Source organism: Ambystoma mexicanum, chromosome 7q (genome assembly GCF_040938575.1).
Source record: "Ambystoma mexicanum isolate Mex_15411 chromosome 7q, UKY_AmexF1_1, whole genome shotgun sequence".
NCBI lineage: Eukaryota > Metazoa > Chordata > Amphibia > Caudata > Ambystomatidae > Ambystoma > Ambystoma mexicanum.
This window is the reverse complement of record NC_090941.1, coordinates 1,016,596,085-1,016,618,923: the sequence shown is the minus strand read 5'-3', so window position 1 is coordinate 1,016,618,923 and position 22,839 is coordinate 1,016,596,085. Positions and strand designations below refer to the sequence as shown.

Sequence of the window (22,839 nt, the reverse complement as noted above, 5' to 3'; positions counted from 1 at the left end):
CCCACACTCCATAACTCCATAACGATTTGCTCCTAAACTCATCTTCATAGTCACAGTACCTGGAAGGGTAGTGAACCAGGTGGGCTGTGAACACTGTGAGCATTGTGAGAAAGGCCAGGGAAAGGGAGGCATTCCCCCTGGTATTGATGACCATTGTGAAAGAAGCTAAGAGAAGGGAGACACTGTGAAGAACCTTGCCCCTTAATTATATTTTGGGCCAGTAGCCGCATTTGTATTTTGTTTCTCCCTGTGTTTTTCATTGGGTAGCAGCTATTGGTGAGCAGAGGGACTGAGCAGGAACATAATTCCTATTAGACATATGTTGGACCTACTGTGAAGCATTTTCTCCTGCAAGGGGCAGTGCTGCAGGGTCTAGAGTATGCAGCCTGGGAGGAACCCAATGAGGCAAGGGATGTTTGCCTTTATTATTTATTTATTGTTATTTATCTGTATCTCCTCTGCTTTGCATTTTCCACCTCTCCCCCTTCCATGCACTTTTCCCCTCCCCCCTCTCTCATGCACTTGCGTGTTCTCAATGTCACTGGGCCTAGTAAGATCGCTGTTTTGTTCTCCCCTGTTCCCCTCCCTTGCCTTGTCGCGCTCTGAAACACTTGTGTACGAGTGCGATAGAAATAAAATATCAATCAATCCACTCACATAAGACAGTTTGGCCTGACAGGAGATTGTTGACCGAAAGCTGAAGGTATCAGATGTTTGGCTAAGGGAATTACACCAAATGTCCCAGAATTTTCATTCGTAAACTCTTCTCAGTTAGGGCATGGAGGTTGAAAGCTGGCATGCCCCACTCATACAATGAAATAACCAAATAATAAGACACCAATGGACACACCCCAATTGGGAATGAGACCAGGACCAATTGCGAGTGAGTAAAAGAGATGTCTTTATATAAAGATAAATGGGGCACGCAGAGAACTCTGCTACTCCGAGAGCACTCTGCCCAAGATATGGAAAATACACATTGTATTACAAAAACACGTCATTGATGACGTGTGCTATAGGGTATACAATCAGCATTGTTCATTGGTTGGAGGAGACAAGACATTACAGATCATATAATCGTGCTGCTCCAGGATTTGTCAGCAGTGAACTTCCAACTACTTGAGGCACCTGGGTCAGCTGGGCTCATCTGGGAGGGGTGCGGGGTCATGCGATGTCCGTGCTGTCATATTTCTTGCTAACTAACACTTCACACTAGGCTATGCAAGATTTTACATAAACTTCAGCATAATATATACATACATGAGTCCAGGTGCCTTATCTAACACAGTATTTCAGAATACATTGATCAGACGTTTTTTAGATCAAACATGGGTATTTTACTATTTGTTAGTACATTAACATTAACATGGCCTCACAGGAGTAGATTTATGGGGGTGAACTGGGGTGGCACATGAGCGGGGGCCTTGCAACTGTTACATCAAAGGGACATAAGGTTAGGGGGTTTGAGGTGCATCATTCTCAAGGAGGGGTTTGTCGGAGCAGAGGCAGATTTGTGGAGACGGATGGTTTTTCTATGGCCAGGCTCTAGACAGGTCACCCACAGGACAGTGATCTTAGAGCAAGAAGAGAGAGATACAGTGTTAGCTTGCAACAATTTGCGTCCAAGCTTCTGTGAGAACAGAGCAGCCATGGAGCCGGCAGAGGGGAGGAGGTGGGGGGTGGCAGCCTAGCTGTGCGCTGCGAGAGAAGGAGAGAGGTGCATGCTCGTGTTCTCTGTGTATGTGCGGCCTAATAGAAAATTGAGTCTGCAGTTCATACAAAATTGAGTCTCGTGGCTCATAGGCCATGCACAGTCATGTATCATTCAATGGCTACCTCACACCTTGGCCAGAGGTGTGCTGTGAACCGTGGAATGAGCATATCGTGTGCATCTTCAGGAATGAAGGGGGGCCTGGAAGACCCTTCCTCCCTTACCTTCCCCCCTTTGTTACTTAAGTAATGAATAATGAAAGTTATCCAAACGTCTCGGTTCATTTTCCTCAGCCACTGCTTCATCCCAAGCTGGGGTTCCCTTTATTGGCATCCAAGCCCGTCACACCGACCTAAGGCTTCCCTCCCCTCGTGCATACTCATCTGGGGTACAGGTCATGTATATACAGCACCCACCCCCGCCAGGTCTACCCATACTTCTGTGTACCATTCTAAATTATGGGGTACTTTAATGGTGGTGTGAGAGAGAGGATCTACAATGTATCCATGTTATATATAGCAGTCATCCTATATTTTGGCTCTGCCTCTTCTCCTGTCTGGACCTGTACTTCATGTGTCATTTGAACCACCTTTGCTGTGTTGCCCATTGTCACCATCATCATTTCACTGCTACGAATCGACTTTGCGCAGCCCCTAAGTCCCACCTGGCACTCACAATAAATATGTAGAAAAACGAAGATGATGGGTATCAGCAGCTTCACAGCCATCCCAAGCCATGACGGGTCCTATTCGAACAGATTGTCGAACCACGTGCTGGACTGCACTGCTCCTTTTTCTTTCGTTCTTTCTCCGAGATTTTTCGGCAAACACTGCCGTCCATTGCTGTGAGGAGGTCCAGGACATAGCGGTTCTGCATGGTCATCAGCCGACGCGCTCTTAGTTCCACCTTAATGACATTGAATCCTTCTTCTGTGTCGTTCACCAGCTGGATGAGCTCCCAGCGGACTATCTGTAACCATTTTGCGTTCGTTTGAGCTTGGATGCTTGGTATGAGTGATGCAAAGAAAGTTTCTGCAGAACTAAAAAATGTAAACTTGTTAGGTATTTGTGGCAAAAGTTCAGAGGTTTCTGCGGAGATGTAATTTGATGCCCTTCTCTTCCGTGACACTTGATCTCGCAGCTGCTCTTCCGACAAGACATCATACGCAGGGGGTTCTTCGGTAGTTGACTGGGTTGCCTGGGACGTCTTGCCTGGCACCCTCACCGCTTGGATATGGCTTTCTGGTATTACCATCAGGACGGGGTGCAGCGTTGCAAGAGCGCAAGTGCCCTTCCATGATGGCTGAAGGTGCAAGTACGCCTGTTTGCCGCTTACCCAATAAGTGTCCACTAAAGCTTCTGTTCCTTTCTACATGTCGGGTATGATGAGCGTTTTGTTGCAGTTTTTGTTTGCACCCAGGGGCACTTTCCCTTCTCCATGGAAGCACAGTTAGTATGTTATTTCATGTTGTATTTTGATTGGCTTCTCGAGAGCTGTTAGCCACGTTATTTTGGCGATGTGCTGAGACCAGATAGGGGTGCATGTGTCTTTGATCCATTGGAGCTTTTCATCCGACAGTCCTCGCAAAGCCTCTGCCTTGCACATCACTTGCTACTACTGCCACCTGTTGTCGGCAAACATTGTCCTTTGGATCACGAAGAATGGCTCCTTGATGCATAGTACCCCTTGTGGCTTGTGGTGGCAGGTTTTTTTCATTTTGCAGCATTTGTAAAGAAACAGTGTGTGCCTGAGAGGTGCTTTTAATTCTACACAGTGCAAGATGTATTAGACACTGAGCCTCAGCAGTAGGCGCCTCCTGTGGTAACAACATTCTGGGGTTCTCCTAGGCATGCGGAATCAAGGAACACACATAGCACCTTTCATTAGTTGCTTGCTTCGCCATTGTACTCCTATCTGAAAACCATTTGTGCGATTGATCTGGGTGGCGTGGGTCTTCCACTGAATCTAAACCCAATCCATGATATGCATCATACCTCATACCACCCCCCTTTTCTGCCTCCTACTCACCCCCTGGACCAGTTTGGACTTTTAATAATGTTTGGTATTGGATGGGGAATATCCCGGTTATTACCTGTCCACTCCTCACTACTTGGCTGCTTGTACGTTTCATCAGGTGCTAGGGTGGGGGACTGACTCTTGTCATTCACGTAATCACCACTGGAGGTAGGTTGTGTGGCTGTATAGGCATCAACATGTTGCAAGGTAAATGCATATGGATTGGGGTCATTCATATCATATACATGTCAAATTCATGGTCAATATGGTCAGTTATCGAGTAATTGGCCATTGGGACTTTTGACAGTTTTGTTTTTGTGCAGGGTAGTACGATTTGTGGGAACATTGTGGGCCCATATTAATTTAAAACCATCCCACACTAAGTGGGTGCCTTCTTGTATTTTCTTAACTCCTCCTCCCCCCTCTTTTATATCGATGGAGATAAAAGTTATGGCCCAGTAGAGTGTGAGACATTACAACAATGTAAAAAACAATATTGCAGAAAAAAATCCACATTCATAAGAGTATGCTAGTACTGCTAACATTTCTCCTATTGCTATCTATCGTTGAGTCGCTGGCATTGAGGGCCCTCGTGTCAGCCATTATTGTACCTACAGAGTGAGATATAATTTGGTTAAGCACATACTAAATTCCTTTTTATACTGTACAATTTATTTTATTTTACATTTACTTCTTTATAGAGAGAAACGTTATTAGATAAAGAAATGTGGAGGGATAGACAGACGTATAGGAGAAGAAGGAGAGAGACAAACAAAGAGAAGGAAGCGAGATACAGGCAATATTATTTCTACTATATGCATAGGTGCACTGAAGCCCCTAAAAACAACATATCATATTGTATTTGCCTTCCATTTCTCATTTATAGCATTTCACTTTTCATCAATTCTTTCTCTGTTCCTTTTTTTTATTTAAGTATTTCATTTATGCAGTATCATTTTTTCCTTTGTAACCACGTAATTTCATGTTTGTGTAGCTCCTTTCTCAATAGGCTGTTCCCCCTCACTTATTACACTGTCATGTGCCTTTCGCACGTCCGACAAATGAATCCAATATTTCAGTCCCTTTACTTTCACTCCATTGGGTGTGCAATATATTACTTCATAAGGGCCATGAAATCGTGGAGCATTCCATCGTCTTATGAAACTTCGCACATATACCATTTCCCCAGGCATTAGTTGTGTACTGGGGCTGTCTGCTGCCGCTGTCACTGTGTCAGTTTCATTTTCCTGTGTAAATGGTGGACTATTTGTTTTACAATGCTCCTTGCTGCTTTAGTGAACATTCTCAAGTACTCCTGAAACTCTTCACCCAATAATGTGGCTGTTCTGTGCGCATCTGACGTTCTTCGTAGGGGTGATACTGGGGTATGCATGCGTCTCCCTGTCACTATTTCATGTGTGGACAAGTGGTGGTCTTTGCTAGGTTGTGTTCTTAATTCAAACAATGCCAACGGCAAGCGGTACACCCAGTTTTCCTTTGGGGCGTGACACAATTTTGACAGTCTGCTTTTAAGAAGGCCTTTGATTTTTTCCATGATCCCGTTTGCTTGCAGGTCATAAATCGAATAGAGCTTATGTTTAATGCCCAATAGGGTTGCTACTGTCTTAAACAAGTCATTTACAAAATGTGTCCTGTTGTCGGAACGTATGACGTCACATATTCCCCATCGGGGCAAAACTTCCCCGACTAAGAATTTTGCAGCGCATTTCGGATCCGGGTGGGCACAGGGTCCTGCTTCCACCCAAGGTGAAAAGGGGCAGACCACCACAATTAGATATCGTGCTCCATTGCACCTTTCTCCCATGTCTGCGCAATCAATATGCAGTTCACGGAATGGTCCAATGGGGCGGGGCAATTTCCCTCTCAGCGTTCTCAATGTCATTCCTGAATTGTATGTTTGGCATGCTGTGCATTCTATCGTGAATTTTGCCGCATGTTCCTGTAACCCTGGTACAAACCAGTTTTCCTGTATGTCTACGGCCATGTGGTGTTTTGCAGTGTGTGCGGGAAAGTGCAGCTGCTGAAGTGCTATTTCTAATAGCTCTAGGGGCATTACTCCCTTTCCTGAACAGTTTTGTTGCCAGAGAAGGTCAGTGGATGACTGTGTACACCCTCGTTTTGTCCACAGCTCTTTTTCTTGAAGTGGGGCCCGTTTTTGTAAATCAATTATTTGCGATTTTGGCATCGAATTGTCCCCCTCCTCTTTTTCCTTTTCCACATTTGCTCTTACTATGAACTCTCCTTCTATGTGCTTTTCTAAATAAGCTGCTTCTTTGGTGGCAGCGTCCGCTGCCGCGTTTCCCGGCGAGATTACATCATTGTTATTTGTGTGGGCTTGGCATTTAACCAAGACCACCATTGTCGGTTCTGTTAATGCTCCTATTAGTTCTTTTAAAAGCTCTGCATGTTGTACTGTGGATCCATCTGCCCTTCTGAACCCTCTCCTTCCCCACCTTGACAATCCCCTGTGTACTGTTGTGGTCATGCAGGCTGAATCGGTATTGATCGTTACTGTACACCCTTTTGCTGTGTGTAAAGCCTCAATTAATGCCACTAATTCTGCTGGATGAGCTGGTGCATGGGTAATCTCTTTTGCACTATTACCTCATACTCTCCAGCCTCCAATCGCACCACTGCCGCTCCTACATGCTTTTCTCCTGTCTCTGGGCAAATTGACACCAACCCATCTACAAAATACACTTTCCCTTCTTTTGGGGGCATTTACGTTTGCTCTGGGCATGTCGTCCTCTTCCCCTTTGTACGGGGCACAGTCATGGTTTTGCATATCTTCTAATGTGCATGCTTCTGTAATGAATTGTTCACTGTTTGACACCGTACTATGTGTATGTTTGAACTGGATAGAATGATCTCATATTCTGTGGCTCTTTGCGTTGTCAGTGTGGACTTTGATCTTTCAAGAATGGCAAACAATGAGTGCTCAACAAACCGTTTTACTGAACATCCCATTACAATAGTAGCACTTTTTTCAATGGCGAACGCGGTGGCTACGAGAGCCTCCTCGCACGTAAAGTGTCCTTACATTACTGCATCAAGTGTTCCACTGTAGTAAGCTAGGGGCTTATGTCCTTGTGACGTTTTCTGTATCAGTACTGCTGTCATGAGTGTTCCATCACAATGTGAGAACAGAAAAAACTTGCAGTCATAATCAGGGGTGGCTAGAACTGGCGCTGATGAAATTAACTCCTTAAGTGTGTCAAAGGCTGTGTCCATTTCTGGGGTCATGCAAGTGCAGTGCTTTCTCTCTGCTTCTTTGAGTGCTTGCAGTAAGGGCCTCATGTATGTTGCATAATCCAGTATCCATGCTCGGCAATAATTATATATGGCAAGACATTTCTGCATTTATTTCACTGTGTCGGTCTTACTAGCCGCGTGCACTGCAGCGGCTCTATCTGGTAGTATTTTCTTGCCATCTTTGGATATCAATTGTCCCAATACAGCACTTCTGTTAAGCAGTACTGCCATTTTTGTTTGTCTAATTTGTACCCTTTGTGAGCCAGTAAAGTAAGCAGTTTGATTGAGTCGTGTCTGCACTCTTCCTCATTTTCTCCACAAATTAGTAGATCATCTACTTCCTGAATGATTGTGCTCTTTGTGTCAATGTTCCCAAGATCTTCATGTAGTATTCTGTTAAAAATGCTTGGGCTTTCACAATACCCCTGGGGCAACTGCCAATGCTCATATCTCTTTCCCCCCAAGGTAAATGCTGTCAAATATCGTGATTCTGGGTCCAGTGGTACTGAGAAAAATGCATTTTTCAAGTCTACCACTGTGAAACATGTTACTGACTTTGGGATGCTATGCAAAATGGATGCAGGGTTTGGGACAAGTGGACATTCCCTTTGTATGATGTCATTAAGAGGCCTTAAGTCCTGTATCATCCTCCAAGTCCTGCTCTTTGCTTTTTTGATCAGATAAATGCAAGTGTTACAAGGTGAATTTGATGGCACAATAATCTCTTGTTCTAATAGGGCATGTATTGTCTCTTTTATCCCTTCGTCAGCTTCTCTTGACAAAGGATATTGTTTTACTTGGGGATATATTGCTCCTGGTTTGAGCTTAAACTTTACTGGGGTGACTTCCTGCAGGAGCCCTAGGTCATGGGGACCTGTGGTCCACAGTATTGATGGTACCTGTTGCATGTCTTGGTCGAAAAATTTCGGCGATGCACTGAGAATGACCATGAGGGGATTTGTCACTTCTCTGTGTTGAATCATTATTTCACATGGCATACAGATCTCCATGACTATTTCTCCATCAGTGTCATTGTCAGTGAACAGCTCCTCATATGATAAATCACATAGCGCTATATTGGGATCTATGCACAGCACTGTCCGCCACTCGCACCCATGCGTGTACAGTCCCACTACTGCTATTCTTTTTGCGTATACTTGCACACCATGCAGATATATGGACATTGTCGACCCGGGTGCCACTTCAGGAGCTGCCACAGGGCTAAACACAAATTCTGATGGTACTCGCCACTCTTGGTGTGTGATTTCAGGCACTACTCTTGCCAATACTTGTATCCACTGTACAAACATGTCTGGGTCTACTGGCACTCCGCGAACTGTTAATTCACTCGCTATTGTGTGTATCAGTAACATTGCTCTCATGGCACATCCCTGCCTCTCCAAATTCCTGTCCGACATCGGAAACCGGGCTTCTTTTAGACATGATTATACTGCTCCCGAGTCCACCATAAAGATGAACTGCTTGTTTCCCATCTCCGCCCCCAACAGTGGTTCCTCATCTGGGCTTAGGGTTGTTGACAGGATTGGGCACGCAAGTGCTCTCTGTGGGCTGTCCTATGCTGGATGTCTTGTCGTCTCGTGGTGGTTAAATACATTGGGCCTCATTACGAGTTGCCCGGTAATAGCGGGTCCAATTCCGGCATGCCGGAATGAGCGTGCCCGTGCACGTATGAACCCGCTAACAGCGGGTGATTACGAGTGCGCGAGCACGCGCGTTCCCCCATGCCGGTAGTGGCAAACCCGCCATGCTGGTAAAGTGTCACCAACCACCTTATACCGGCATCGCGCTGCCCGCCCATTTCGTTACCGCTTCATACCAACACCTGAATACCGGCACAGTGATACCGGCACGGTATGACCGTGTACGTAAAAACCGGATCCGGAAATAACGTCATCGCGCAGGAACGGGAAATGGGCTGCCGGCCATCTTTAAAAACACAATCCATTGCCATCCTCCATAACCACCACTACACCCGTGTTGTTGAGTGCCACAACTCAATCAGGATGTTGAAGGCCACCAGAAAAAGCACCCAAAGGAAGAGGAAGCAGCGTTTTTGTGATGCTGAACTGACAATGCTGGCAAACACCCTCGAACAGCATGCTGACATCATCAGAAGCACAGACCATAAGCATGCGGCCCAAACCCAAAAAAAAGAGGTGTGGCAGGAGGTTGCTACGAGGGTGTCGGCAGTGGGGAGCACCCCAAGGAGCGTACGGGATTGCCGAAAGCGCTGGGACGACCTCCGCCTCCAGGTCCGGAAGATCCTGGCGGAGAACCGGAGGGCCGCAATGGCGACAGGCGGTGGCACACACTCCCCTGTAAAGCTCACCGCATGGGAGGAGACCGCAAGTGGATTTATTGACCCGGAATCCATAGAGGGGATAGGAGACCAGGAGTTTGGCGCAGCAACTACAACAGAGGAAGGTGAGTGAACCATCACATCCACGTATAACAAAACATGATGTGACACAAGTGATGTTGAAGTCAGATTAGGCACGCCAATGCATGTCCCAAGGCGACATCAACAAATCAATAGAATATTGAGTGCCACTCCCTGCACCACACGCATGATGAGTGAAAATTCCTATCCCAACAGAGGTGCAACATGACCCAACCATGCCCATGGCCACCCCCCCCCCCACAGACACCAAAACAATCCAATGCCACCAGCCATGCAATGATTGCCAACATGTCCCCTCAGTACACCAAATGCCACACAACAGAAATTAAATTGTGCCTGAATGTATGAAAATATCACACCGCAAAACATCACAGCTACCATTTGGCAACATCACTGATAACCTGCATCTCTTCTATCTCCCAGGCACCGATGAGGAAGGTGGAACAGAGGACAGGGGTGCGAGCACATCCAGTGCACGCAAGGGGACCAGGGCCACCGCCACCCCCTCGTCCAAGAAATTGCCTGCAGCCACACCCATTGTGCCACGCAAGGCATCAACACTGCAGGAGGCACCTGCTGCGACAGTGGTTGCTGTTCCGCCAGCCACCGCGGACGTCGTGTCCACAGAGGTGGCTGAAGAGGCAGAGGTAATGTCCGGAACGCCCAGCCCAACGCCCATTGCCAGCACCCCCCCCACCTGCGGAGACTGAGAGCCAGGATGACCCATGTCTGCATGACTCCGACCTTGGAGAATCGGACATTGGCATCTTCGAGGAGGACACTGCCCAGGACGAGGACCCCAGGCAGGTGCCTTCCACCACCCCGCCAGCCACCACCCTGCCTTCCACCACCCCGCCAGCCACCACCCCGCCAGCCACCACCCTGCCTTCCACCACCCCGCCAGCCACCAGTACACCTGCGGCTGAAACCCCCTTCGAGGTCCGTCTGGCAAGGGTAGAGGCCCGCCAAGAAGAAATGCTCCAGATAATGCGACAACAGGTCGTCGCTGGTGATGAGGTCATGAAGGCCATAGCCACGGCCATTGCTGCCAATACAGCTGCCATGGAGGCGTCCACGTGTGCATTCCAGGAGTGCATGGGGTCACTGACCCAGGCCCTACTTGCGAACATCGCGCAAGTGCAGCAGCCACACCATGGCTCAGCCAGGGGACTGACAATAGACACCTCCACCACGTCATCCCTTTCCACCTTGGTGCAATCAAGTCCTGTGCGCTTAACGCGCAGGAGCGCACGGCGCTCGGCCATGGCACCCCCAGACCCAAAAGTCGCAAAGAAATGACATTATGGGAAATGACAAAATGTGAGAAACTACAATGGTGAAGGCAACACTGTTTGTTGCACACATGGGGACATTTGGGATCTGTGGGGTGGGTGAGGGAGTTTGTTGGCCTATTCACTGGGGTATGTGGGGTGTGTGAGGGAGTTTGTTGGCCTATTCACTGGGGTATGTGGGGTGGGTGAGGGAGTTTGTTGGCCTATTCACTGGGGTATGTGGGGTGGGTGAGGGAGTTTGTTGACCTATTCACTGGGGTATGTGGGGTGGGTGAGGGAGTTTGTTGGCCTATTCACTGGGGTATGTGGGGTGGGTGAGGGAGTTTGTTGGCCTATTCACTGGGGTATGCGGGGTGGGTGAGGGAGTTTGTTGGGGGGTTCTGGGAGGGGGGAGTGGGCACAGTTTTGCTGTTACAAATAATACACAAGTTGTGATGAGAAAAATCTATGGCTGGACATTATTTTTCGTGTTCATCCATTTAATGTGTTACGGTGTTCAGTGCCCAACCACCAACATTCCCTTTGTGCATGTTCACATTGGCCCATTGTCTGACTGACACAAGTCATTCATCGTCCCTGTGTTTCAAAAGTATTCGTCAATTAGTGGTTGGCGTACAGCATGGCCGTCCCGTGCATCACGTACTGGCAGGGGGGCTCCTTCGCCTCCGTCTCCATCCCCTTCATCCTCACCCGGCCCATGCATGTCAATGTCAGGTGGCAGTGGTACATTCCTTCGGACGCACATGTTGTGCAGCATGACACAGGCCATGGTGATCTTTGCCACCTTCTCAGGCCTATATAGGAGTGCCCCACCAGACCTGCTTAGGCAGCGGAACCGCGCCTTCAACAGGCCAAAGGTCTGCTCAATCACAACACGGGTACGAGTGTGCACACAATTGTACTCCTCTTCATGGCTGTTCTGCGGGTTCCGCACAGGGGTAAGTAGCCACGGCCTCAAGGGATATCCTCCATCACCTGCAAGCAGATACAAATAGGTGTGCGTCACTCTGAACTGCCCCCTTCAGGGAGCACAGTCATGGCAGCAGCTATTTGGTGTGGGCATGCACATGTCCCTGTATGTGTACCAAATAGTCACCTATATGGAATGTATACTGTAAAGAGGTGTGGAACACTGGATGGGGTTGAATAGATGATGCAGGGTGTAATCATGCATGCTGAGGCAGATGTGCTGTGGCAGTGCGACAATGTTTAGCCTCTAATTCATGCTGTATACTCTTCACTATGCATGGTCACACTAGCCGCATTGCCACAGTTGCCATCCTATTCAGCCATGCATTGCTTGCCATCACCATGGTGCCCCGGTTGTGCCTCTCACTTGTTGTCATCCATATGCATTATTTGTGATATGTGGCCCAGTGATGTCATTTTCCGTTTGGCTGGGTCAGGTGAGGAGTGTTTAGCTCTGCATTCATTCTCCACTCACTGGCTATTGCCACCCAGGTGTACTATTACCCCCCTTTTCCCACCCTGGTGAAGTATCCCCCCCCTTTCCCACCCTGGTGAAGTATCCCCCCCCTTTCCCACCCTGGTGAAGTATCTCCCCCCCTTTCCCACCCTGGTGAAGTATCCCCTCCCTTTCCCACCCTGGTGACGTATCCCCCCCTTTCCCACCGGGTGCAGTAGCCCACCCCTTCTGCATCCGCACACATGAGCACCCCACAGCATGGCCATGGGCCTCTTGTGCAACTCACCGAGCAGCCAGGCACGTGGTCCAGCATGTCGCTCCATGTGACGGGGTAGCGTGGAGTTGCGCAGTACCATGGCATCATGTGTGGATCCAGGAAATTGGGCGCAGCAATGGGTGATGATCTTGCTGGAGTCACATACCATTTGCACATTGATGGAGTGGTATTGCTTGCGATTGCGGTACACCGCCTCTATGGCATGGGGGACTACCAATTCCACATGGGTGCAGTCGATGGCACCAACACAATTGGGCATGCCTGCCAGTGCATGGAAGCCTACTTTGGTTTCAGCTATCTCCTGGGCAGTCCGTGGTAGGGATATGTGGGTGCTTGCGTGCTTCAGGAGGGCATCCAGCACTTGCATGAGAATAGTGTTTGTGAAATGCCATGCAACTGGCCCACTGTGTGTTGGTAGGTGCCTGTGGCCAGGAAGTGTAGCACAGACACCACCTTTAGTAGTGGGGGGATGGCAGTGAGTATTTGTATGTGGCTGGCAATGTCGTTCTGTATCATGTCCACTATGGTGGTGATGGTGTCACGGTCCAACCGGTACAGGGTGTGGATCTGCTATGGGGTTAGGTTGAATGGGCTGGGTCTGGTGCGAGGGATTGGTGGCTGCCTACGAGGCACTGGTGGCTGCGCTAGTGGTAATTGCTGGCCCTGTCTCACCCTCCTTCTCCTCCTGCGTCTCCTCTGTGCTGCCTGTTCTTGCTGCTGTAGTTGTTGTTGCTGTTGTTGCTGTGGTTGTAGCAGTATAGGCATGTCCTCCTGCGCCATGATTGCAAATGTTAGTGGTACCATTTTGGTGTAGGAAGGGGTGTGGTGTGTAGGTGTGCTCCTTTTGTACTGGGCCACTCTACATTGCCTACACCTGTGGGGGGGTTGTAGTGTGTGGGTGTGCTCAGTTCATACTGGCACAGCCTCCTTTGACTCCACCTGTGGGGATTGTGTGCACCTGTGGCAGCTGCCTTGTATCTTGGTTGCTGTTTGCGGGTGGTCCGCGATGCCTGTTTTGCCGGCATCATGCAGCCCGGTATTATCGGGTTCGCGATGCCGGTATTTGCATGTTTGCTTTGGTTGTAATTGGCACCTATTACCGGCATGCCGGTATTTCCTGCCTGAAGAGGCGCGTGTACGCGCCTATGCCGCTATTTGCGGCACAGTAAATAATGATGCCGTTAATACCGGGTTTGTGGGTCAGAATGCTACGGAACGTTAAATGATGCCGGTATTTACATACCGGTATCATTTTTCCCTTACCGGCATACCTCGTAATGAGGCCCATTGTCTCCCACTGTTTGCCGTGGTGACAAATGGGTTGCTGTGTGCGTGTTTTATGTTATTCTGTTGCGGTAGTCACTGCTGTATACCCTCCGGTGGTGTTCGTGTGCGTACCGGGGGTCAATTTGCTCTTCTTGTCCACATCCTCCCATTGGCAGGCCATAGGGGCTACCTGGGTGGGGGTGACCATACTGCTGTTCATTCTGATAAGGTGCCATGGGACGGGTATGACATTCACTTGCAAAATGCCCCCACCTACCACATGCCCAGCACACTCCTTGTCTTCCTCCTCTGGGCCCCTGGCCCCCTTACCCCTCTCTTTGCCCTCAGTACCCACCTCGTCCTCCTCGTCCAGCTCTTCCTTGCCATTGTGGCCCTCCATACTGTTCCCCTCCAGCCCACTGCTCTTGTCCATTTGCTGCCAATTTTGCTGACATTCTTGCCTGTGTTGCTATTGGCCCCTCCTCCCCATCTTCTTGCCGTTCTGTGGGGAGGGCTGCAGCTACTGTTGCGACCTTCACCAATTTCATTTGTACAAGCTTCGCTTCATGTGACAATCTTTTCTGCGCTATCTCTTTTTCCTTTTCTTTGATCCTCCTACAGTGGTGTACCATAATGCTCTGTATTTCTGACCAACCTTTGGCTTCTATCCCAGCAATTTTAACGAGGGCCTTCTGTACTTCTTTTGTGAGACCTCTCTTGATTATGAAGTAAAAAAAGAGAGGTGGATTGGTCCCAAGCCGCGCCCATCTCCGCCTTCCACATGTCCTGCACCCGGGGAATGTAAGCCGCTGCATCTTCGCCCTCCTCCATGGTGCACTGCATCACTGATTGTAAGTCGGGGGTGTCTGGGAATGTGCTCCTCAGTGCATACCATGCCGGAGCTCTCACAGTGTTAAATGACGCTCCATCATGGCAGTCACAATCCAATGTTACTCCAGGGAACCCTGCTTTCACACACACCCCGTTTGCTTGATCACCTACTGCTGATACCAACAAGCTTTTGACGTCACCAGTTGCTAAAGGAACCCGTGCAGTATTTTTGTCAAAGGCGTATATCTATTTGCTCGCTCCCCCTGAGAGTGGGGGCAATGTTTTCAATAGATTGGCCTTATCCATCTGTGCCCACGGGATATAATGAGGCCTCCACGCTCCCTTGTGTATCAATGGCATCTGTATGTTGCTCTTCTCTCTTCCCTTACTCACCTTTTCTCCCTTGTTCCGTGCTACTGCCATTTTCCCCCAACCTCCCTGGGTGCCACCCTTCCTCTTCCCCCTGTTCGCTGGGCACTGACCCTCTGGGTAGTGACGCCCCACCTGCTCCCTCCCCCTCTTCATCCTCATCTAGGTCACTCCAATATTATTCTTCCCTTTCTGATGTCACACTTACTTATCCTGCACTTACCTGTTCCTCGCCTCGCTCTACTCGTACTATTTTGACTATTTTGACGGGGGTGTTATCAATGCGGAATAGAAAGTCTCCTGCTTTCCAGTCATCCCCCAATGTACTTACTGGGGTATTGGGTATCGGGTTTGGCAGTGTTTGCACGCTCCCCGGTGACAGCTGGCCCCGTTTGCATATCCCTCTTAACCTCGTTAGTTCTGCTTGTGTCATTGTTAATTGTGTTTCTAAATCCTGTGTTAACTGCCCTAAGCTAACCGGAGGGGTGCACGTTTGTCCGTACGTACAACCCTTTTTGATCATAAGGGGGAGGAGCTGATGGTTTGATGGGAGCGCTTGGCTTCGGTACGTACATGGTGTCACTATATCCCTCTGCGGGTTTCGTTAGCAGTGGGTATAACATTTTAGGCCCTGTTTCCTTTTCTATGTTATTTTCCCCTTTCTGGTTGCTGCTCACTACCTGGGGTGGTGAACCTTTGCCATTATTCTTGCTCGGGGGTGTCTCTTCAAATAACCTCCACAAATCTAACACTTCTCTTCTGTTTTGGAGTTGTTTACCTTTATATTTAATGGTCAAGTATGTTGCTACCATGTCTAGTACTGGTTTATCAAATGACCCTCCTTCTGGCCATATCTGAGGAATTCCCTCCCCTTTCATTTCTGTTCGCCACTGTTCATGGTATTTCTTTATTTTCTCACTATACACAGGTAGGCTATGGCATATATGCATGAGTGGCGTCCCCACCCCCATCCTGTGTTTATTATTGGCTGTGAGGTGCGTGTGTGAAGGTATGAACACTCTACGACCACTTTTAATAACCTTTTGTTACAAGATGCTCTCTAAAGAAGAAACTTTTCAACAGTTTTGTAGTACCACTTTCACAATGTGCTTTCGTTAAATCTTTGAACACTACAAACCATTAAATTTCATTTTCACCAACAAATAAAACAGAACCATGGCCAGTTGACGTTTAGCGCACAAATTGACATACACCAAAAATATATTAAACGCAAACGTGAAACATGAACATGAACCACAAACCCTACCTTCCTGGTCTTCCTGCCCCTTTTCTTAACCCAGAATATGCCCCTTTCCTGCCTCTAGAGACCTTATTTCTTTAGAAAGAAGAGAAAAAATAGCAAAACTAATTCTATTCCAAATCTTCTCCGTATACAAGACTCCTACTTTTGTTTATTTTTTCACCATTTAACCTCTTGTACTAGTCGAGATAGTACTATGCGGCGCCGCCTTCTACCTCCTCACAGAGCTAGGTTCCCGTAACTCTGTTCACCTTATCACCGCTTATAAAATCCTTATTTCCATATGCAAAAAAGAACAGTAAAGAGAAAAGAACCCTCGCTTCTGCCCACACCAGATATCCCCAGGACACCTCAATCTGACTCCTTACCCATTTCCCCCACCTTCTTTTAGATACTCTCACAATTGATATTGATACTCACATGTCCGTATTGATCCAAGAGCCTCCAGACCTGGTCAGTCAAGGCGCCGCCCCACACTCCAGGGCCAGACCCGGCTCCGGCGAGCGGTACAGCCGGGTATTTGCAAAGCCGGGATCCATGGAACCTTCTTCCCTATTGTGCGCACTTCTAAAGGGTACCAGTTGCCGTAGGTGGGAAGACTTGACGGGGTGCCTTGGATCTCGCTGCTGTGGCCAGGGTACATCTCGTGCCAAAAACAGAAGAACGCTATTGCGTCGGGGTCACCAAATGAAAGCTGGCATTCCCCACTCATACAATGAAATAACCAAATAATAAGACACCAATGGATACACCCCAGTAAGGAATGAGACCAGGACCAATTGCGAGTGAGTAAAAGAGATGTCTTTATATAAAGTTAAATAGGGCAAGCAGAGAACTCTGCTACTCCGAGAGCACTCTTCCCAAGATACAGAAAATACACATTATATTACAATCAATGACGTGTGCTATAAGGGGTACAATAACTATTGTTCATTGGTTGGAGGAGACAAGACATTGCAGATCATATCATCGTGCTGCTCCATGATTGGTCTGCGCTGACCTTGCAACTTCTTGAGGCACATGGGTCAGCTGGGCTCATCTGGGAGGGGTGCGGGGTCATGCGATGTCCGTGAAGTCATATTTCTTGGTAACTAACACTTCACACTATGCTATGCAAGATTTAATATAGTACATAAACTTCAGCATAATATATATACATCCCATAGGCATTTGACCTGGGCCACAGGGAGAGTGAAGATACATAGGTCCAGGTGCCTTATCTAACACAGTGGCCCTCATTACAACTCAGGCGTTAAGGGTTAACGCCACCGTTAACCCTTAACGCCTGATTCTGATTTTAACGCCTGCTTTTAGCAGGCGTTAAAATCCATGGCGCTAACCCACCATGGTGCTAATTACGCCGCCGTAATTGACGGCGGCATAATTAGCGCCTTCCCCACTCCCATTATGCCCTATGGGGCAAAAATGGGAATGGGGAAGGGAAAATGGGAAATGGGGATTTACCGCCCCACTCACCTTGGAATGGGGCGGTAAATCCGCCGTCCACCATGGTGTAAACAGAGTTTACACCATGGTGGTAAAGTTGGCGCACTTAGCACCAAGGTTGTAATGACCTCCAGTATTTCAGAATACATTGATAGACGTTTCTTAGATCAAACATGGGTGTTTTACTATTTGTTAGTACAGGAAAAAGATATGGCCTCAGGATTAGATAGATGGGGGTGAACTGGGGAGGCACATGAGCGGGGTCCTGCAAATGTTACAACAAAGGGACATAAGGTTAGGGGGTTTGAGGTGCATAATTCTCAAGAAGGGGTTTGTCAGAGCAGAGGCAGATTTGAGGAGATGGATGGTTTTTCTATGGCCAAGCTCTAGCCAGGTCACCCACATTACAGTGATCTCAGAGGGAGAAGAGAGAGATACAGTGTTAGCTTGCAACAATTCGCACCCAAGCTTCCCTGAGAACAGCAGCCGTGGAGCCGGCAGAGGGGAGGAGGTGAGGTGGCAGCATAGCTGTGCACGGCGAGAGAAGGGGAGAGGTGCATGCTTGTGTTCTGTGTGCGGCCTAATAGAAAATGGAGTCTGCAGTTCATACAAAATGGAGTCTCGTGGCTCATAGGCCATGCACAGTTATGTATCATTCAATGGCTACCTCACACCTTGGCCAGAGGTGCGCTGTCAACCGTGAAATGAGCATATCGTGTGCGTCATCAGGAATGAAGGGGGACCTGGGAGACCCTTCCTCCCTTACAAGGTCCACAAAATGAAATGCAGGTGTCTTTACAATCTGCAACTCTACGGCTTGCAGGCAATCAGAAAAAACATTCAAGAGACAGATTATGGGGTCTGTGAGTGGACAGACTTTACATATTGACAGAGGATGGATTAACAATTCAGGTGTAGGGCCACTGTGTAGGTGGTTTAGAGGACAAGGACATTCTCTCATTGACAAGCCACCCTTTGTGTGTAAGATGTTCTTGTCCTTTGCGGTTTGAGTCTGTGGGCTCCATCTACATTTCAGTGTGCATTCCTTGTGATTCAATCAGGTTGGGTGTACAATACCTTTTTGGTGCTTTCCAGCTCCTGTTTCTTTTTTAGGTGTCTCCTCCCTCACAAAATGCCACATAGGTGCTCCTGGTTTGAGCTGGTGTATACTCAAGCTCTTCATTGCACCGTTTCAGCGGTGCCCCTCAGGTGCTGTATTTGCAGTGGTGCTACTCTGTATGAGTGCTACTCCGAGGTCACTTGTGAATGCCACACAGGTTTTCTTATTTAGGAAGTTGGCATTGGGGTCCAGTATATGGTGAATGCTTCCATTGGGTGCGCCTTTGCATTAATATGGCTATGGTATATACTAGCACTGTTTTAGTCCCATCTCTGTGTTACTTGAGAAAGGTTGCGGGATACTACTATTTTTGTTTTCAAGTGCGTTCTCTGCTCTACAAAATGGGTGTGTTCTCTGAAAACTCAGGGATTGGTGCTTTGTAAAGAGCACATTCCCCCATGAGTGGGGTTCAGAGGTGCTGTTATGCGAGCGCTATAAAGAATCTCGTTAGGGTGTTCCCTGTTCCATCGGAATCTAGCTGGTTTTTGCCATTTCAGCGTGGTTCGATCTAATTCAGGTCAATCGCCTTTGAAATTAAGCATTAATTAATGGGTTCCTCTCCATTAAGGAGCCATGTAAATATTGCTCTGGTGCACCATTCACTTCCCTTTCCTGAGTTTTCAAATCTGCTTATATCTGTAGACATGAATAGGATTTATTAAGTGGAAACCTAGTTGGGAGCAATGGAGCTCTGTACATAGGGGATGCAACCACGGGGCACAGGTAAAGCTGCATAGGTAGCAGAGAAGCTGGGTTGAATGGTGGGGCAGGGGATGGATAGGGTTTAAAAAATGCTCTGATTCACCCAATGTTACTCTAAATACTCTTGTGATGTTTGTGTACCCATAACCTGATACCACACAGGATGGCACTGGTAATGCCCCTCATTTCGAGGGTTTATAGGTACATCTTCACAATACCATTAAGAAAAAGGGTTACATAGTCCTATGGTAACCGTTCGCTCAGGTGAATGTGTTGGGTACTAGTTCAACCTGGTTGACTCTACATGCGTCTCAAACATGTTCAGTGAGTGGTAGGACCGATTCTAACCGGTTAATGCACGTCTCTATGTGTTGGAAACATGAGCAGTGTGCAAGAAGGCAGGTTTGGTTTTGTAGAATTGCTCAGCCCTTCTTCTCAGGTCCCTTAAAGGAACCTTTGAAATGGGGGCCTGGCATCCCTCAGCAGCCGAGCCCCAACACCAGGCTCCAGCCTTCTACATAATAAGGGTGCTGCCTCAGTTCACCAGTGCTGGGATGACGAAATGGATGCTGACCATTTTCAGAACGCTGGCCAAGGGGAATGGTCTTGAATTCATCTCAGGGACTCAATGTACCTAGTGGACATATGTGTTGGAGGGAGCTATACTTATTTGTCATTGTTTGCACACTCCTACTGTGGTCATCTTTCCAAAGCTGGCCGCTGATCATTCCGTCAGCTCCAATTCCTCCACTTCCTCTATTTTCAGGACCAGGATCTTCACAGACAAGCTGGGGTGACATGTTGACCGGGCTTGATAATATATGCATTATTCTCTGTTTAATAGGGCAACCTTAACTTCTCTGTGAAAGTCTCTGTCTCTCACTCCTGCTCGAACAGCCATGGAGTACTTATGGGTCATGGCTGACTTCGGGTGATTCTTCCATATGCTCCTTCTAGTATTACCACCTCTAGACCTGTTCTCAGCAGGGCCTTCCCTCTAGGTAGGACATCCATCTCTTTGAATCTATAAAATCAGTACCAAACTCTGAGAATATATGTTAATATTGTTTACCTTTATGAAAACTGTTGATTTACCGATCTTTATGAATGTTGATTGTGCTCAACCGCAGGCCTACCTCCTCCAGAGGATAGGCCTTCCTTCTGTGCCACTACGCTGTTGCCTGGTCCCCTAAGTTGGCTTCTCAGACCCCCTGAACAAAGGAGGCTCTGGAAAACCCTCTTCACAATCACCAAGCACATTTTGGGGGACATGCTGATGTCGGTGTCGAGAAAAACACTGAAATGTTTTACTGATAAAATGAAGGTAATCTTGTGATAAAGGTTTTGTGGTTTAAGATGGTAATAGTAGGTTTGCCAGTGGAACATGCATCAGGGTCAGTGGTAAAATTTCAGGGGCTGCATGAGTCGATTGTATAGAACACTTTTCTGTAATGAAACAGCAGTTTCTAATTACATTGTTTATTGCCTCCTTCTAGCTATTAACTATGAAGATGAGAAGATCTGCCACTACCAACGACTGCTGAAGAGCCTTCCTCCAGTGAACAAGGCCACACTTAAGGCGCTGATCAACCACTTGTACCGGTAAGAAGGCACTGGGGCTAGTTGTATTCAAATAGCAGTTGCACTACTAAATCTAACCATAGGGATAGGCTTAAATGTTGTTCTCCTAGAGTACCTAGGAAATTGGATATTTTAAAGCTCCTTTAATCTTAGTGGTTGGTGAAAAAAGGTATACATTTCAAAATGTGTTGGTAGTGAACATCATCTCTGATATGGAGAAGAAGGAACCCAAAAGAGTGTGCTCTCTTCTTCCTTTCTTATTACATCACCCTATTGTCCTTTGCTGCTGCCACTCTCCCTGCTACATCTGCACAAAATATGCCAATGCATGCACCACCAGATCATGGAGTTCACAATATGTTGTCTAGACGGCATATACATCCTTTCTTTTAAAGTACATTATCTTTTTAACTTATTCAAATATTATTTTAGTTTCCTTACATACCTTGGCACCTCCAATCAGCCCCTTTCCCCTTGCTATTCAATTCCAACAATATTTCAAAACTAGGAAAGGTCAGACAGTCTTCTGAATTGCAGTATTACTGCTATTCTTTAAAAGCAGACAGAAAATCTTGGAAACATTAAATAAAAAACACCTACGTCTATGTATTACTTAGTGTTAATTAAGTTGTGAACCAACCTAAACTCCTTGTGAAAAAGGGTGTTGCTCCAACTAAGTCTAGCAGCATTGTGCATTCTCCCGAGCTGTGCGTTACGGTCATTCTTTTTTTATTGTCAAAACCAGTTTTATCTGTTCTGATATTTATAAAAAAACATGATTTCTTTGCCTACTTTCCTATGCCATCCTCATTTCATCTCTGCCTGGATGCCTTTAGACTTGTGTCTCTGAACGGGTTTGCCAGCCTAATCGCTAGATTGAAACTATATCTTAGCCTTTTGATCAATTTCCAGCTAGGTTCATTCAGGGGCTTGGTATGAAAGGGGTGACTCCTCTGTGTTATATAACTAATACCTCTCTCAGTCAGAACTAGTTTCCTCAGCAATTGGAATTGGATCTTATTTGATCCTGTTGACAGAATCTAATTTGGATGCTGAAATTTAGTAAATTGTGCCCTGTTACTACTCTTCTCTTTTTTGGGAATGTTATTAGGAGGGCTGTCTCTTTAAAGTTCCAGTTTCAAATATGCCAAGAGAAGGATCCATCAGTCTGACTTTCAGCCTAATCGTAGTACACAGAATACCGCACTCTAGGTGGTGGACAATATTCTTTGCATTATTTATGATGGGGTTGCCTGTATATTGCTGCTTGTTAAGATGGATTTCCAGAGCGGTAAGGCTTAGACTCGGGAGGGGTGTGCGAGTGGTATAGGGCTACACACAGATCACTCCAACATTTCCAGTTAGACAGAGAAGAAGCACAACAATATACAATGATGTATTAGGCCTTTAAAATGCACACTAAGCAATTAAACATTCAGGTCCATATCACACAACTATTAACAAATACATAAATACATCCATCATCAGGGATTCTAGCTAGAGCCCCTACAAGTTACTGCATTGACAGTTAAACAACAGTTACCATATTAACAAGACAAATCAGTAATTACAGGTAAGTAATCAAAATAGAAAGGTATAGTAAAAACAGTTATGAGCAATCCTAGAATTAGATCCCTAAGTCCAGTCCTGAAATGGAATGGGGCCTAGTGCCCTAGTTTCACCAGATCCATAAGATATACTGTTCATGTCGGTTTACTGTTGGATTGAGCAATGCCAGTGGTTGTGAATAAGTAATCCAGACGTTTAGAAAAGTTCAGGTAAGTAGCTCACCCAGTCCCACCATGTTAGGGCAGTTTTTTCTGAACTCTATCTAAGGGCTTAGTAA

At 47.1% G+C, this 22,839-nt stretch overlaps 1 protein-coding gene across 11 annotated transcripts in view; it reads left to right on the top strand.

The window, feature by feature from the left end:
• Window positions 1-22,839, top strand: part of ARAP1 (ArfGAP with RhoGAP domain, ankyrin repeat and PH domain 1) — a 2,533,956-nt gene that overhangs the window by 2,223,158 nt on the left and 287,959 nt on the right. For all 11 annotated transcript variants that reach the window (XM_069640265.1, XM_069640269.1, XM_069640271.1 and 8 more), the window contains one exon: window positions 20,909-21,014. In XM_069640265.1, the coding sequence (XP_069496366.1) occupies window positions 20,909-21,014 (106 nt within the window). The remainder of the gene's footprint in view (window positions 1-20,908; window positions 21,015-22,839) is intronic.